We start from the raw sequence: 19,532 nt of genomic DNA on the forward strand, positions 1-19,532 counted from the left end.
ATGTACTTTTTCTGACTGAATCTGTTATCGGTTGATTCAACTACTGCTCATCTCAGTTGCCCAAATTATCGCTGTATGATTCCTTTCGCCTCAAAGGTGGTACTTGTGCATATGCCCGTTCCGATATTCCCTGTCAGAGATGTGGTAATTTGGAATCTCGTCTTTTCAATCTTCTCTGGCTTAAAATCTCTCTACCTCATTTTGTCAAATTCATCTGTTGTCTCTACCGTTCTCCCAAATCCACTAATCACTTGGAGCTCTTTGACTTCCTCTCTTTACAACTTGACTTTCTCCAGTCCAACTTTCCTAAGAGTGAGGTAATTTTCCTTGGTGATTTTAATGTTCAGAACTCCAGCTCACTTCCGTTTTCTAGTTACTCAGCTGGTAGAGATGCTGAGGTTTTTGCAATTACTAATGACCTTGCCCAGATTGTTCATTTACTTACAAGAATACCGGACAATCCTAACCATACAGCCAACACGCTTGATCTTTTTCTTACAAACAACCCTTCTAAGTACACAGTTGAAGTGAGAGGTCCTTTAAGCACCTCAGATCACAACATGGTGATTGTCTCTTCTCTAATGGAGCCTTTATCTCATGGCTATTCCCATCCTCGTATTGTTTGGCATTACAAGAATGCAAAATGGGATGACCTGTGAGATTTATTTTCTTCTTTTCCTTGGTCGGATTACTATTTCAAAACTTCTGATGTCACTGTTTCCTCAGATCGTATCAGTGAAATTATTCTTGCAGGAATGGACTCCTTTATCCCACACTCACTTTAAAATCTCATCCTTTATCTAAACCTTGGTTTTCCAATAAATGTGCTATGGCGGTTCAAGAGAAGAACGTTGCATATCGTAATTAGCTTGTTTCTAATTCTTCAGTTTCATTTTCTACCTACACCAAAGCTTGCAACAATTGTAAAGCAGTTATTAATCAGTCCAAACTAGAGTTTGAACAGGCTAAGAGTAGAAAACTTGCTTCTTGCTCTAATGGTAGCCAAGCATTCTGGTCTCTTGCCAAAGCTATTGGCCACAACTTTTTCCCATCTCTGCTCCAACCACTGTCCAAACCAGATGGTTCTGTTGTCACTTCAGCCATGGATAAAGTTGACCTGCTAGCATCCCATTTTTCTTCCAATTCATGTATTAATGATCTTGGTAAAACGCCTCCCACCATTCCCAACACACTTCATTCAATGCCTCCTATAGTCTTCCATCAAAAGGATATCAGAAAGATTTTGATGAATCTTGATGCTAAGAAAGCTCCAGGTCCCAATGGTATTTCTCCACTTGTTCTCAAAACCTGTGCTCCTGAACTTACTCCTGTTCTTTTCCAACGACAGATGGAACAAACTTCCATCTGTCGTTGTGGAAGTTGATAGGTTGAATAAATTTAAGGAGGAACTGGACAGGCATTTGGAGGGAATGGTGGGATTTTTTTTTTTTTTTTTTGGCTGATGCTGCATAAGCTCATACATTTGCTTTCTTGCATCACATGCCACTACTACTATTACCACCTTTTTTCACTTTCTTATTCCAAAAATGTCTCTCCTTCTGCTTGGAAATTTGCTAATATCCAACCAGTTCCTAAAAAGGGTGACAAATCCCTCCCATCCAATTATCGTCCCATTGCAATTACTTTTACTCTTTCTAAAGTAATGGAGAAATCAATTAACCGCCAACTACCTAGAAACCTTCCGTCTGATCAACGATCGCCAGTATGGATTCCGTCAGCGTCGATCCACTGGTGATATTCTGGATTATGTTACCCATTTATGGACTAATTCAATGGAAAAGTTCAGTGAAACACAAGCAGTTGCTCTTGACATCTCAAAGGCTTTCGATCATGTTTGGCATAAAGGTCTTCTAAACAAGCTTCCATTTTATGGTTTGCCAACTGTGTTTTGTAATTGGTTATCCAGTTTTCTCTCTGATCGCTCACTGAGAATGATGGTAGATGGCAGATGTCTTCTAACATCTCCACAAATGCCGGTGTCCCCCAAGGTTCAGTTCTTTCCCCCACTCTTTTCCTCTTGTATAGTAATGACCTTCTTCCATTGACTGGAAATTCTATCCATAGTTTTGCCGATGATAGCACATTGCATTCCACTTTCCATTTTGAGAAACCTTGTCCTGCTCAATCAGCTTCTACTTCTAGGAAATCTGCTACCAATTCCTTAAATGCCGATCTCCAGGTAATTCTTCAGTGGGGCAAAGACAACTTAGTTGATTTCAAACCTTCTAAAACTCAGTTTTGTCTTATATCTCACAAAAAGGATTCTTCTGCACCTATGCTCATCTTTGGTGACACTCCGATTTCTAGGAAAAATGATATCTCTGTTGGGAATATCCTAACTTCTACTCTCTCTTGGCACCCTTTATCTTTTGCTCTTGGTGTTACTCTTCTTCCAAACAGCTGTTCACTCTTTACAAATCGAAATCCGCCCAACCATGGAATATTGTTCCCACATCTGGGGTGGTGGTGGCCCCAAAACTTCTTTCAGGCTTCTTGATTCCATTCAGAAGAGAGCAGTTAGGTTAATTAATGATTCATCTCTAACAGAGTCTTTCCACTCACTGACTTACTGTTTCTGCTGCATGCTTCTTCTACAGATATTTCCATGGGCACTGTTCTTCTGAATTGGCTTCTATAATTCCCGCTCTCTCTCTTTCAGAATAGTCCGAACACGTGCTGTCACCAGACAACATCCATTTACTGTCCAAATTCAAACTCACAGAACTAACTTTTCGTCTTCCTCGTTTATTCATTCAACTGCCGTTTTCTGGAACAACCTTCCTTCATATGTATTTCCTGAAAATTACAGTCTAGAGAAGTTCAAGTCCAATGTCAACAAATATCTTCTTTCATCTTCTAAACTTCCATCCCAAGCACGGTACTAAGTACTATAGGTTCTAATACCTCTCTTGTTTGGGGTTTACATAAAAAAAAAAAAAAAAAAAAATATTAATGCACTGTAATTAAAGAATGGTATGTGCTTATTTAGAATATGTAAACAGTCAAATTGTTGTTGTTGCTATTTTTATTATTGTTATTTGATTTTTTTTTTTTTAGGAGCATTAGCAACTAAGGCCATATTGCTCCGAAATATGAGGTGGTCATTCCCTGACCTTTCCGCATCCTCCGTATTTGGTGGTCACGGGCTCGAACCCCGGTCTAATCAAGAAGCGTGTGCTACGCACTGCCGCTCCTGCCCACGGAGGCACCCAAATTTGATTGAATAAAATTATTCAAAACAACATCAAAGTGTAATGAACAGCAACAATCATTCAGAATGTCCATAATGAGAAAATATTTGTAACTAATCAAAGTTTTTACGAACCATAATCGAATACGCTATTGTAACTGAATAAATTGAATGACTTGCCATAACAAAATGAATCAATTATAACATCTTGATTATGCCCATTATTACTTATAACCATGTAATTCATGAAAAATCAACATACCTTTTACAGCTACAATTCCAGCTCCAATAATCATAATAAAAAATTGCAGAGTATCTGTATAAATAACTGCAGCTAAGCCACCTAAAAGAATTAATATCATAACACATTTACCCAATACGAATAACAAAAAGATTAATTAAAGAAAACGAAGCTACAATTAAAAGTATTATTTTTTTTAGTGACAAAATTTACAAAAGAATATGAGGTAGGTGATAACGTTATATAACAAATTTTTAAAGAGGTTCTACACACTGTTGTTTAGTAAGCTAATGCTTAACTAAGTAAAGTAAGCATGTTTAGCAAGCATTAGCTTACTAAACTTAGTAAGCTAATGCTTACTAAACATACTTGTCATTGTTGTTTAGTAAGCTAATGCTTATTAAACATCAATGACAAGCAATGCATTACATGAGGTAAACAGCACTAGGTATGGTAGGAAGAGGAGTGGCAGAAAGTTTTGATTAATGAAGCAAAAATTACTTTTTGAATGGCAGCAATTGTCGTAGTTTTCCCCCACACAAGAAAGCAAACTTATACAGTATCAGCTAGGAAAAAAAAAAAAAATCTCACATTGCCCATCCTCTCTAATACTTTGTCCAGTTCTTTCTTGAACTTTTTTCAAACTATCCACTTCCATAACAAAAGATAGAAGTTTGTTCCAACAATAAACCACCCACTGGCTGAAGATAAATGAGGAACGATGTGCATAAGTTTTTCTGCACATCCTTCCTCAATTTGAAATTATGCCACCTCATTTGCATAGTTTGAGCAAGAGGAAGAATTCCATCAGCACTAACATTGCTCAATACATTCAAAGTCTTAAGAACCTCAATAAGATCATGTTGCAGGTGCTTATTGTCCAGCAACTACAATTTTCAGAACTGAAGCCTCTCTTGGTAAGACCATCCCTTTGATATCCCTCACCAATCTTGTTGCCATTCCCTGTGCCTATTCCAACAGATCTACATCTTACCTAAAATAAGGGCTCCAGAACTGTATACAATACTTCAAAAAGCAATCAAACCATGGCCTTGTACAAAGGCATAATCACCGCCTTATCCCTGCTGGCAAAGTTTCTGTATATCATTGACAAAACTCCATGAGCTGTCTTGGCAGCATGTCTGCACACCTCAGAAAATTTCATATCTGACTGCACAATTAAGAAGTTTGAGAACGAGGGTAGCCTGTGTGGACATACATTTTTGCCGCTCCTGGAACAGAGAAGTTTTTTCTGATTTATTTTCTGTTTTATTAGCTTAAATTGGCATATTAACTTATTTTCTAGAGTAGCTTTATATTCCTATTTATGATACTTAGATTAAAGTAACTTAGATATAGATTTTGTAGGTATTACTTAGTATCGGAAAGGGTATCAAATCCACGTGTTTACCGTTTGTAACTAGCCGCCATTGTTACGCGATACATAATATCTCGAAATAGATAGCATAAGCTTAATATAGTATAGTATAGTACATAATATTGTCAATTAATCAGATAATTAATCTTGTTGAACTTCATTGTCAATTAAATTGTACCTTTAACTATACATATAACGACTTGGGTTACGTAACATAAATAATTAGTAAAAAATAAATAATTAATACTTAACTTGATACGGAAGTTATATAAAGGGATTTCATAGATAACACTCGATACTGAAACATAAATATAGCGTTATAACTGTGTTGGGATATAAGTTTAGGGTTTTAATTTTGTACTGAAATTGAAATTTTATTGAAATTAAATCAAAATCATGACTCTGACCAGAGCAGCAAAGCAAAAGGCTCAAGCTAATGGGAGTGCTGTGGCTCAGGGCAGAACTGAGGGGGGCAGTTGCCCTCTGAATCACAGCCTATTAAAATGCACTACTTTCTTGATGTTTGTGGAGCAGTCAGGTACAGGACATGACACTGCCATGGCGGATGTTTTTGTGTGTGTGTGTGCGATGCAAGGAGTGTAAGGAAATCAGGGGACAACTCAGCATTGTTATATACCTATATGAGAGCTTGAAGGACAGGGTGGATGCCCCCAAAGGATTAAAAGTGAGGGGCCCATCAAGCTCTCAGCTGCCCACACCAATGTCACAGCTTGCACTTGGTCATCACGCAACACAGCGGCAGCCCCCAAGGCAGAATGCACTGGTCCCAAAGGAACTAGTAGTTGTTGGTCACTCTGTTGTCAGGGAAACGGGAAACTTGCTTTGTAAAAAGGATAGGTGGAACAGGACAAGGGTATGTCTGCCAGGGGCAAAGGTTGATGACGTTGTAGAGCGGATATCATCTTTTAAGGGCAAAAAAGGTGATATAGTTGTACACTAGGTGGTAGATGACTCTCATCAACTGGTGAAATACCACCACTTTGCTTATTGAAGGCTTTAAGTGGTGGAACCCATGTTTAGTCTCTAGAGCTAAGTTCCGGCCAACCCTTCCCTATCTCTTCCATCATGCAGTATGATTGATGATTTTTGAGGTTATGATGAATGTCGTGGCGAGATCCAATATTCCTTACATTTCGAGGGTACAGCTCTAAAACGGTGTTCGCAGGCCGGCCGCTAGTTAGTACACCGGACTGAACCTATTGGTAACTCTCTAGGAAGCTTCCGGATCAGCTAGTGTATAATCTTGCTACCTCTACTCTGCCAGATAGTGACTGGAGGGAGTCCGAGTAGTGTGTATGCGGGGAGCATTGTCGAGGCCACGTTATGTCAAGAATCTGGGTATATTCTTACCACATGTACGCCATATCCAAAAATTTCATTACTTCATACAGCATGTCCCACCCACTTTTTCTTACTATTGAATACACCATGAATTGTCAAAATAATAGATCAAGCTTATCTGCGAAAAGATCTAAACCTCCCAAGGACTTCCTAATTCATTTCACAAATATACGTGGTCTCAATTCTAATCTCAACGATGTCCATTTCCACTTGCAGTCTTCCAAACCCCATGTACTTTTTCTGACTGAATCTCAGTTATCAGTTGATTCAACTACTGCTCATCTCAGATGTCCAAATTATTTGCTGTATGATTCCTTTTGCCTCAAAGGTGGTACTTGTGCATATGTCCGTTCTGATATTCCCTGTCAGAGACTTGGCAATTTGGAATCTCCTCTCTTTGATCTTCTCTGGCTTAAAATCTCTCTACCTCATTGTGTAAAATTCATCTGTTGTCTCTACCGTTCTCCCAACTCCACTAATCACTTGGAGCTCTTTGACTTCCTCTCTTTGCAACTTGACTTTCTCCAGTCCAACTTTCCTAACAGTAAGGTAATTTTCCTTGGTGATTTTAACGTTCACAACTCCAGCTGGCTTCCGTTTTCTAGTCACACCGACCCAGCAGGTCGAGATGCTGAGGCTTTTGCAATTACTAATGACCTAGCACAGACTGTTCATTTACCTACAAGAATACCGGACAATCCTAATCATACAGCCAATACACTTGATCTTTTTCTCACAAACAACCCTTCTAAGTACAAGGTTGAAGTGAGAGGTCCTTTAGGCACTTCAGATCATAACTTGGTGATTGTCTCTTCTCCAATGGAACCTTTATCTCATGGCTATTCCCAACCTCGTATTGTTTGGCATTACAAGAATGCAAAATGGGATGACCTGCGAGACTTCTTTTCTTCTTTTCCTTGGTCTGATTACTGTTTCAAAACTTCTGATGTCAACGTTTGCTCAGATCGTGTCAGTAAAATTATTCTTGCAGGAATGGAATCCTTTATCCCACACTCCACTTTAAAATCTCGTCCTTTATCTAAACCTTGGTTTTCCAATAAATGTGCTAAGGCTGTCCAAGAGAAGAACGTTGCATATCGTAATTGGCTTGTTTCTAATTCTTCAGTTTCATTTTCTGCCTACACCAAAGCTCGCAACAATTGTAAAGCAGTTATTAATCAGTCCAAACTAGAGTTTGAACAGGCTAAGAGTAGAAAACTTGCTTCTTGCCCTAATGGTAGCTGAGCATTCTGGTCTCTTGCCAAAGCTATTGGCCGCAACTTTTGCCCATCTCTGCTCCCACCTCTGATCCAAACCAGATGGTTCTGTTGTCACTTCAGCCAAGGATAAAGCTGACCTGCTAGCATCCCATTTTTCTTCGAGCTCATGTATTAATGATCTTGGTAAAACACCTCCCACCATTCCTAACACGCTCCATTCAATGCCTCCTGTGGTCTTCCGTCAAAAGGATACCAGAAGGATTTTGATGAATCTTGATGCTAAGAAAGTTCCAGGTCCTGATGGTATTTCTCCACTTGTTCTCAAAACCTGTGCTCCTGAACTTACTCCTATTCTTTGCCTCCTTTTTTCACTTTCTTATTCCAAAGGTGTTTTTCCTTCTGCTTGGAAATTTGCTCATATCCAGCCAGTTCCTAAAAAGGGTGACAAATCCCTCCCATCCAATTATCGTCCCATTGCAATTACTTCTACTCTTTCTAAAGTAATGGAGAAATCAATTACCTGCCAACTCTTAAACTACCTAGAAACCTTCCGTCTGATCAACGATCGCCAGTATGGATTCCGTCAGTGTCGATCCACTGGTGATATTCTGGCTTATGTTACCCATTTATGGACTAATTCAATGGAAAGGTTCGGTGAAACACAAGTAGTTGCTCTTGACATCTCAAAGGCTTTTGATCATGTTTGGTATAAAGGTCTTCTAAACAAGCTTCCATCTTATGGTTTGCCAACTGTTTTTAGTAATTGGTAATCCAGTTTTCTCTCTGATCGCTTACTGAGGGTGATGGTAGATGGCTCTCTGTCTTCTAACTTCTCCACTAATGCCGGTGTCCCCCAAGGTTCAGTTCTTTCCCCCACTCTTTTCCTCTTGTATATCAATGACCTTCTTCCATTGACTGGAAATCCTATCCATAGTTTTGCCGATGATAGCACATTGCATTCAACTTTCCATTTTGAGAAACCTTGTCCAGCTCAATCAGCTTCAAGTTCTCGAAAATCTGCTGCCAATTCCTTAAATGCCGATCTTCAGGTAATTCTCCAGTGGGGCAAAGACAACTTAGTTGATTTCAACCCTTCTAAAACTCAATCTTGTCTTATATCTCGCAAAAAGGATTCTTCTGCTCCTATGCTTATCTTTAGTGACACTCCAATTTCTAGGCAAAATGATATATCTCTTTTGGGGATTACCGTGACTTCTAATCTCTCTTGGCACAAGCAGATTACAAATATTTCTTCCTCTGCATCTAAAAAACTTGGTTTTCTCTTTCGCTCTCGGCGTTACTTTTCTCCCAAACAGCTGCTCACTCTGTATAAATCGCAAATCCGCCCTGCCATGGAATATTGTTCCCACATCTGGGGTGGTGCCCCCAAAACCTCTCTCAGGCTTCTTGATTCCATTCATAAGAGGGCAGTTAGGTTAATTAATGATTCATCTCTAACAGAGTCTCTCCACTCGCTTTCTCATAGACGCACTGTTTCTGCTGCATGCCTCTTCTACAGATACTTCCATGGGCACTGTTCCTCTGAATTGGCTTCTATAATTCCCGCTCTCTCTTTCATAACAGTCCGAACACGTGCCGCCACCAGCCAACACCCATTTACTGTCCAACTTCAAACCCACAGAACCAACTTTTCATCTTCCTCATTTATTCATTCAACTGCCGTTTTCTGGAACAACCTTCATACGTATTTCCTGAAAATTACAATCTACAGAAGTTCAAGTCCAATATCAACAAATATCTTCTTTCGTCTTCTCAACCTCCAACCCAAGCACGGTACTAAGTACTATAGGTTATAATACCTCTCGTGTTTGGGGTTCTCATAAAAAAAAAAAAAAAAAAAAACACGTTGGCACTATTGATATTAAGAGTAGGAGACCGGCAGAATTACTTAACAAGTACAGGTCACTGTTGAAAACAAGCCATGAATTAGGGTTGAATTTGAAAGTGTCTGCAATTCTGCCCAGACACGATAGGAGGGAGTATATGATGAGAGCCCTGTCGATCAATTCGGCCCTGGAAAGATTGTGCAAGGCTCAAGGGGTAGAATTTTTTTCAGCCGGGTCTGTACTTGTTAACAGGAGAGACAGCTTCTACAGGGATGGGATACACTTAAATAGAAAGAGTGCAAGAATGTTTGCTGATGCTATCAAGGCAGTGTTATGTTGGTCGGAAAACTGCTAGATTGGGGGGGGGGGATACAAGGACTAATAGATTAACAGTAGCCACTGGCAGAGGTGAAAGTGATTCTTGCACTGTTTCTATTGGAATGAGCTGCAGCCTGGAAAATAAGATGCAGGATATTTCAGAGATTGCTGGGAATCACTGGGGTACAAATAAACACATAGGGTGTGTTAGGATAGCTAAGAAAAAGAACAGGTGCATGTATACATGTATATTTACTAAACACCAATGCTAGGAGTTTAGTAAATAAATTTGATGAATTTGAGGTATTGCTCAAAACATCAAAGGCAGATATTGTGGGGATTTCAGAGATGTGGTGTCACACATATATAAGGAATGCAGAACTGGAATTTGGGGAGTACAATGTCTACAGAAAGGATAGACAGGATAGGAAGGGAGGAGGGGTTATGCTATTAGTTAAGAAATACATAAAATCCAAGGAAGTGAAGCCAGTCGACATTGCTGGACAGTGCAGTGTCGAGTCAGTTTGGTGTGACATAAGCATTGGGAGATCAAAATTGAGAGTAGGAGTGTGCTATAGGCCTAATGACTCTGATGAGTATAATAAGAAACTGTACGGGGAAATAGATTGGGCCAGTAAATCAGAGAGTCTGATAATGAGGGATTTTAATTTCCCAGATATTGACTGGAATTTGGGGGCTCATCACTCACACACTAGCAAGGCTTTTGTGGATTTATTGGATGATTGTTTTCTAGATCAGCATGTTCGGGAGGCAACTAGAGGGAGTAATACTCTTGATTTGATTATCAGTAGTGATTCTTCATGCATTAAGAATCTGCAGGTAAATGAACCACTAGGTGGCAGTGATCACAGTGTACTGAAGTGAGATTTACTCAAAGAGGTAACTACCATTAGGAGTAAAGGGAAGGGTTATTGCTTTCGTAAAGGCGACTACAATGGACTGAGACAGTATTTAAATTCTATACAGTGGGACCAACTGATGTTACCAACAGCAAATTCAAAATGGGAAGCATTCAAAGAACTTATCTTGGAAACTACTAGGCTTTACATACCAACTAAGAAATATTGTTCAAGGTTTAGGCCTAAGTGGATGTCAGATGAACTAATGAGACATATGGCAGAGAAGAAAAATGCATGGGATACATACAAATTGATCTGTAACCAAGTTACAAAGGAGGTTAGGGAGGTAAAGGCAGATTACGAGAAATCTTTGGCAAGGGATGCAAAGAAAAATAGCAAAGAGTTCTTTACTTATGTAAACTCTAGAAGGAAGGGGATGAATCAGATTGGTCCACTTGATATCGATGGGTCAACTGTTGATGATTCTGCTCAGGTAGCTAACAAACTGAATGAATATTTTGCATCGACATTCACACATGAGGAGTTATTCAGCGAGGGGAATGCCAGAGGTGTATTCAACTCTGGCAGTAAGCTAGAGAATCTTGTAATAACTGAGAGTAAAGTGAGGACAAATTGTTGAAGATAAATACAAGAAAGGCACCTGGGGTCGATGGGATCTATCCAGTTATATTAAAGGTGGCAGCAAAGGAAATAAGCAAACCATTAGCCATAATTATGAGAGCTTCCTTGGACTCAGGGGAAGTAACCATGGACTGGAGATGTGCAAATGTGAACCCAATTCACAAAGGAGGATTAAAGGGCGACACAAGTACTTATAGACCTGTTAGTTTAACTTCTGTTCCTGGAAAATTAATGGAGGCACTGGTTAAAGAAGCACTGCAGGATCATCTAGACAAGACTTCAGTTATAGCTCAGACACAGCATGGTTTTGTTAAGGGAAAGTCTTGCCTGACCAATTGGATTGGATATTATGATGCAGTCAGAAAAGAACTGGATGCAGGGAATAACTTTGATATTACATACTTGGATCTTAGAAAGGCTTTTGATACTGTTGCACATGGAAGACTGCTGCACAAATTGGAGCAGTGTGGCATTGGAGGCAAATTGCTGCTACGGATAAAGGGGTGGTTGAGGGGGAGAAGACAGAGTGGTAATCAATGGACACTGCTCATTGTGGACTAATGTTATTAGTGGAGTCCCTCAGGGTTCAGTATTGGGTCCATTATTGTTTTCTGTATTTATAAATGATATTGATAATGGTATATCAAGCTTAATGTCCAAGTTTGCAGACGATACGAAGGTTATCAGGTTTGTCAAGGACACTACTGACACTATGCTACTGCAACAGGATCTGGAAAGGTTGAGCAGATGGGCTGAGAGGTGGCAAATGAAGTTTAACATTGACAAATGTAAAGTACTACATATGGGAAACAGCAACCCTATAGCAACGTATCAACTCTGTAGTACTACACTGACAGTGGTAGTGAATGAATGGGACCTGGGGGTGGTTGTGCCGGCAGATATGAAGTTTTCTGAGCAGTGCAGATGGGCTGCAAGAGTAGCTCATGGTGTATTGTCGATGATATATAGGATTTTTTCTAGCAGGAATAAGGAGGTGATTATTCCTTTGTATAAGGCAATGGTCAGGCCACACCTAGAGTATACAGGTGTGGCCTGACCATTGTATACAGGTCCGGAGGCCTCATTTCAAGAAGGATGTAGAGATCGTGGAACGAGTACAGAGAAGGGCAACAAAATTAGTGAATGGAACAAAAGGGTGCTCTTACAAAGAAAGGCTTAAGTTTTGCAAATTACAGTGTCTGGGGACTAGGCACCAGCGAGGTGATCTGATAGAGGTGTATAAAGCCTTGAATGGTTTGAGCATGCTCAATGCTGATGGGATTCTTCCTCTTGCTCAGAATAATCACCTGAGAGGGCATAAATTCAAATTGAGAAAAGACAGATGTAGGATAGACGTGAGGAAATTTGCCTTTAGCCAGCGGGCGGTTGGTTGGTGGAATAGACTTCCATCCCTTTTCGTGGAAGTTGATAGCCTAAATAAGTTTAAGGCTCAGCTGGACAGGTATTTCGAACGAACAGAGGGGTGAAGTGGAAGTGGTTATTTTTTATTTATTTATTTATTATTATTTTTTTTTATTTTTATTTTATTTATTTATTTTTTTTGGCTGATGCTGCATAAGCTTGCTTTCTTGCATCAAATGCCTCTACTAATGCTAATGCTAATTTGTCAATGTTAAACTTCAAGTGCCATTTCTCAGCCCATTGACCCAATTTTCCTATATTTTGTTGCAATATCTTACCCTGATTACTGTCATTAACCACTCTGCCAACCTTTGTATCATCTGAAAACTTAACACATTAAGCCTGATATACTTCCATTAATAAATACAGAAAACAACAATGAGCTCAGCATTGAAACCTGGGGACTCTACTAGAAATGTTAGTCCATGAAGAGCAGCATCCAATGATGACCACTCTGTCTTCTCCTACTCAACCATCCCTTTATCCATTGCAGAAACTTACCCTTAATGCCACAATGCTCCAATTTATAGAGAATTCTTATGTGAAATAGCATCAGAAACTTTCCTGAAATCCAAGTATATATGACATCAAAATTATTTTTTGTATCCAGTTCTTTTGTTACTGCATCACAATGTCAATCGAATTGTTCAGACAAGATCACACCTTAAAAAAATCCATGCTGTGAGTGAAGTATCACTGCACTTCTGTCTAGATAGTCCTGCTTATTTCTTTAACCACCAACTCCATTATTTTTTCTGTAACAGAAGTAAAGCTAACAGGTCTGTAATTACTTTTGTCACCATTTGACTCCCCTTTTTGAATTGGAGATACATTTGCACATCTTTGGATTCAGGGACATCCCCTGAATCCAAAGATGCTCTAATAATTATGGCTAAAGAGTTTGCTTACTTCCTTTGCTGCTTCCCTTAATATAATTGGACAGAACCCATCACACAGGAATTTTTTTTTTTTTTTGATGTTTGGCTTCTACAATTTCTCTTCCACTTTCTTCTCAGTTATCACAAAAACATTTAGCTTCCTGTTAGAATTTGGATAAACTTCGGGCATCAATCTTCTCTAAAGAATTCAACATGTGTAAATGTAGGAGTAAAATACCTGTTCAGATTGTCAGCACCATTATTCAGTTGCAATGAATTTTTGCATACCTCAAGCACAATCAATGTGAAGCTTCTCACCAGTGTGATGGCATGAGGATGTTTTTAGCCAATGGTGTGAAGTTCTTCAACAACATTATAAATGCTATAATATGCAGAGATATATATATATATATATATATTTCTTTTCAAATTACACCTGCAGTGGGAGAGCAGTTTAACAATAGAGAATATTTTTAAAGATTGTGCTGCCCAGTGTTACACATAAAAGAACTTTATAATCCAAAAATGTTAAAATTGTTATCTCAGCATAATAATTCACTGGATCTGAACCCATAAAAAACCTAGACTTAAAAAAATGGTTAATGAAAAAAAAAATCATTACACAAAACATAAGTAATTAGGGTCACAATTCCTGCACGACTAGTTTGCAGTATCAAGAAATATTGCAAGAAACATTATAATAAATAAAAAAAAAAAAAAACACATTGTAAAAGAGCATAAAAATGTATTTTTGAGCAAAAATAGACTGAAACAAACAAATTTCGATTAACTGGATCATCCTAAAGGCCTGTAAAATGCACACTACTATGAAACATACCCTGGCATGCAGTTGGCACCATCTGACTGACATAGCATTTGTTTTTCAATTCCTGCATAAAATAAAGGTAAGCGATTTGTGTCTTGATGCATTCTGTAACCCAATGAAATGCATTTCCAGTTTAATGGAAGTGTGACCTTGACTTGACTTCACAGACATGTAAGCACCAATGCAAATCAATGAAATTAAACTTCTGTTTCATTAAATTATTGTCTGGAATTGTTTTATCTTCTTTTTAGGAGATTTACATCATGGTTATTTTCATTCTCATGAAAAGTACCATGATGGATAAATATTATTGTGAACTCTTCGCATAAGGTATTATTTCTAATTTTTGAAGCAGTGGCTGCTTGGGCAAAATTTACTTCATGAGTAGAGAACATCATCCTATACTGCTTCTCCAGTAACAAAGTTGCTTGGAGACAGTTTCCTGCCATTTTTTCCAACAGTCTGGCTACCTTACTGATCTCATCTCAAGACATATAGATTCTTGTGAAATTATGTAAATGGCAGGATTTATCAAGATCTTCACACCATGGCAAACTTGAAGGAAAGAATTACAAAAAATACCGTAAACATATCCTAAGAAATAATGGAACAAACAACTGCCCATTTAGTTCTGCATTCTTAAAATTCGGTTGAAAATGCTCGTAATCATGAACTCATATCAGCAATGTATGTAGAATTAGCATTAGTAGGGGCATATGATGCAAGAAAGCAAGCTTATGCAGCATCAGCCAAAAAAAAAAAAAAGTTCCCATTTCACCCCCCTGTTCGTTCCAAATACCTGTCCAGCTCAGCCTTAAATTTATTTAGGCTATCAACTTCCACAACAAAGGATAGAAGTCTGTTCCACCAACCAACTACCCGCTGTCTAAAAGCAAACTTCCACACATTTATCCTACATCTGTCTTTCCTCAATTGGAATTTATGCCCTCTCAGGTGATTATTCTGAGCAAGAGGAAGAGTCTTATAGCATTGAGCATGCTCAAACCATTCAAGGCTTTATACACCTCAGTCATATCTCCTTGCAGGTGCCTAGCCTCCAGACACTGTAATTTGCAAAACTGAAGCCTTTCTTCATAAGAACATCCCTTTGTTCCATTCACTAATCTTGTTGCCCTTCTCTGTACTTGTTCCAACAGCTCTACATCCTTCTTAAAATGAGGCCTCCAGACCTGCATACAGTACTCAATGTGTGGCCTGACCATTGCCTTATACAAGGGGATAATCACGTCCTTATCCCTGCTAGAAAAATTCCTATATATCATTGACAAGACACCATGAGCTACTCTTGCAGACCATCTGCACTGCTCAGAAATCTTCATAACTGCCTGCACAATTACCCTGAGGTCCTTTTTGTTTTCTACCACTGTCAGTGTAATACCACAGAGCTGATAAGTTACTCTGGGGTTACTGCTTCCGATATGTAGTACTTTACATTTGTCAATGTTAAACTTCATTTGCCACCTCTCAGCCCATCTACTCGACTTTTCTAGATCCTGTTACAGCAGCGTACCATCATTAGTGTCCTTAACAACCCTGCCAACCTTCGTATCGTATAGTCTGCAAACTTGGACATTAAACTTGATATACCATCATCAATATCATTTATAGATACAGAAAACAACAATGGACCCAACACTGAACCCTGAGGGACTCCACTAATAGCATTAGTCCACAATGAGCAGTGTCTATTGATTACCACTCTGTCTTCTCCCACTCAACCATCCCTTTATCCATAGCAGCAATTTGCCTCCAAAGCCACACTGCTCCAATTTGTTCAGCAGTCTTCCATGTGAAACAGTATCAAAAGCCTTTCTAAGATTCAAATATATGATGTCAAAGTTATTCCCTGCATCCAGTTCCTTTGTGACCACATCATAGTATCCAATCAAATTGGTCAAGCAAGATTTTTCCCTTAACAAAACCATGTGTCTAAGCTATAACTGAAGTCTTGTCTAAATGATCCTCCAGTTCTTCTTTAACCAGTGCCTCCATTAATTTTCGTGGAATAGTTAAAACTAATAGGTCTATAATTACTTGTGTCGCCCTTTGATCCTCCTTTGTGAATTGGGGTCACATCTGCACATCTCCAGTCCATGAGTACCTCCTCTGACTCCAAAGAAGCTTTCATTATTATGGCTAAGGCTTTGCTTACTTCCTCTGCTGCCTCCTTTAGTATAACTGGATAGATCCCATACACCTCAGGAGCCTTTTTTTATGTTCATCTTCAACAATTTCTCCTCCACTTTCCTCTCAGTTATTACAAAATCATCTAACTCACTGCCAGAGTTTAACTCACCTCTGGCATTCCCCTCCCTAAATAACTCCTCATGTGTGAACGTAGATGCAAAATACTCATTTAGTTTGTAGCCACCTGAGCAAGATCATCAACAGTTGAACCATCAATATCCAAGTGAACCAATCTGATTCATCCCTTTCCTTCTGGAGTTTACATAGGTAAAGAACTCTTTGCTATTTTTTTTTGCATCCTTTGCCAAAGATTTCTCATAATCTGCCTTTGCCTGCCTAATCTCCTTTGTGACTTGGTTACAGAGCAGCTTATATCTATCATAGGCTTCCATGTCACCCATTAATTTATATGTATCCCATGCATTTTTCTTCTCTGCCATATGTCTCATTAGTTCATCTGACATCCATTTAGGCCTAAACCTTGAACAATATTTCTTAGTTGGTATATAAAGCCTAGTAGCTTCCAAGATAAATTCTTTGAAAGCTTCCCATTTTGAATTTGCTATTGGCAACATCATCAGTTGGTCGCACCGTATAGAATTTAAATACTGTCTCAGACCACCGTAGTCGCCTTTACAAAAGCAAAATCTCTTCCCTTTACCCCTGATGGTAGTTACCTCTTTGAGTAAATCCCACTTCAGCACACTGTGATCACTGCCACCTAGTGGTTAATTTATCTGCAGATTCTTAATGCATGAAGAATCAATACCGATAATCAGATAAAGAGTATTACTCCCTCTAGTTGCCTCCCGAACAGGCTGATGTAGAAAACAATCATCCAATAAATCCACAAAAGCCTTGCTAGTGTGCAAGTGACCAACCCACAAATTCCAGTCAATATCTGGGAAATTAAAATTTCCCCATTATAAGACTCTCTGATTTACTGGGCCACTATTTCCCTGTACCGTTTATTATACTCCTCAGAGTCATTAGGCCTATAACACACTCCTACTCTCAATTTTGACCTCCCAATGCTTATGTCACACCAAACTGACTCGACACTGGACTGTCCAGAGATGTCAACTGGCTTCACTTCCTTGGATTTTATGTGTTTCTTAACTAATAGTATAACCCCTCCTCCCTTCCAATCCTGTCTATCTTTCCTGTACACATTGTACTCCCAAAATTTCAGTTCTGCATACCATATATCTGTGTGACACCATGTATCTGATATCCCAACAATATCAGCCTTTTATATTTTGAGGTATACGTCAGATTCAAATTTATTTACCAAACTCCTAGCATTGGTGTATTCGCAAGAATACATACACCTGTTCCTATTCTTAGCTACCCTAACACAACTCATGTGTTTACTTGTACCGCAATGACTCCCAGCAGTCTCTGAAATACCCAGCATCTTGTTTTCCAGGTTGCTGCATATTCCAATAGAAGCAGTGCAAGAATCACTTTCACCTCTGCCAGTGGCTACTGTTAAGCTATTAGTCCTTGTATCCCCCCAAGCTAGCAGTTTTCCAACCCACCTAACACTGCCTTGATAGCAGCAGCAAATATTCTTGCACCCTTTCTATTTAAGTGTATCCCATCCCTGTAGAAGCAGTCTCTCCTTTTAACAAGTACAGACCAGACTGAAAAAAAAATTCTACCCCTTGAGCCTTGCACAATCTTTCCAGGGCCGAATTGATCGACAAGGCTCACATCATATTCCCTCCTATCGTGTCTGGGCAGAATTGACTTATTAGAATTTCGGCATCCTACAATGAAGCTGACTTAGAACTTTAGCATCTGTTGTGAAACTGAATGTAATAAAGAAATAGACTTATTAGAACTTTCGCATCCAAGATGAAACTGATTTACTAGAACTTTAGCATCTGTGATGAAAGTTACAGCTATGGGCCTTTGATAATCTCCTGGCCTTCCTCCCACCAAAAGAGTTTTTATTTCTTTGTCTCTTGTCTCTTTCCCTTAGGGTCGGACTAGAAAGGTGAACTCCCTCCCCTAAGGAGTTTTTCCCCCAAGTGAGTGAAAGGATCCGGAAAATATTAGGAAAATGAACCCTGTTTTCCTTCATTTGGTAAACAGCTACTCTGGCTCAAGAGAAGTGAAATTATATTTGCAGCTCAGAATGAAATTCAGGCATCCAAACATGACACTTTATGGTGAATTTTTTGGGCGTGTCTGTGATAATGAAAATTCAATTTTTCCCTTGAAATTTTTTGATGGTATCAATGCATATCAAGGAAAAATCGAAGTATTCAGTAACAATTACTTACAATTTCCCAATCCGTTACCATGAGAAGAGTAACGGATTGTGAAAACAATCCGTTACTCTAGCGTTTTTTTTTTTTTTTTTTTTCCCCCATTTGCACACCAGGTGAGATGCATGTGAAATTCCTGCGACATCAGTTTTCAAAGTTTATAACACAGCTATCAATAGAATATTTTCTTGAAATTTTGTTAGAAGATCAAATATACATCCATGAAACTGCTGTTCCAATATAGTCCTCTAAAAACAATTACAATAAAGCAAACTTTGTTTTTTATGAAATGTACATTGTACTGATCAGTTTTATGACAGTTGTTTTTTTTGCTCCATTTCCACTGTAGTTTCCAATAGATGAATTTCTTTGATTTTTTTGTTAGTAGATACAATACATATTGAAGAAAGGAAATACAATATTTTTGTTTTTCAAAAACAATTCGTTGCAATTCTTTCATACAACAATTACGAAAAGCAGTAAAGCAAAATGTTGTGACAGAGCGATGCAAAATATTGTTCACAAGTAATGATGCTCAACTGTTTGTTTTCCAAGAAAGTTGCTTATATTTTTATTTTCTCCTTGGATCACCTTGGTAACACTAATGACATAAGCTTGACCAGTCAATTACATCTCCACGTGCGTTGATCCATTTTAGCCAGCAGTACCGAAATGATGCGCGAAATTCGAACGAATGCTGTAACTCATAATATAACCAAAAAGGATCTTCCACAGTTTTTGGAGGTCATAATTTCATGAATTGATATGTGATCATACATTTTCGCTGTTTTCAAGTGAATTAATAGTTTATGCTGCAATTTAAAGGTAGGAAATCAAAGAATA

The 19,532-nt window shown here is 38.7% G+C and overlaps 1 protein-coding gene across 1 annotated transcript in view; it reads right to left on the reverse strand.

The window, feature by feature from the left end:
• LOC150080200 (sodium/myo-inositol cotransporter-like) overlaps window positions 1-19,532 on the reverse strand; it is a 185,763-nt gene that overhangs the window by 65,758 nt on the left and 100,473 nt on the right. Inside the window, exon 7 of the mRNA XM_090380642.1 lies at window positions 3,474-3,554. Within this exon, the coding sequence (XP_090236768.1) occupies window positions 3,474-3,554 (81 nt within the window). The remainder of the gene's footprint in view (window positions 1-3,473; window positions 3,555-19,532) is intronic.

Source organism: Mastigoproctus giganteus, chromosome 9 (assembly GCF_048544385.1).
Source record: "Mastigoproctus giganteus isolate SK-2022 chromosome 9, ASM4854438v1, whole genome shotgun sequence".
Classification (NCBI taxonomy): domain Eukaryota; kingdom Metazoa; phylum Arthropoda; class Arachnida; order Uropygi; family Thelyphonidae; genus Mastigoproctus; species Mastigoproctus giganteus.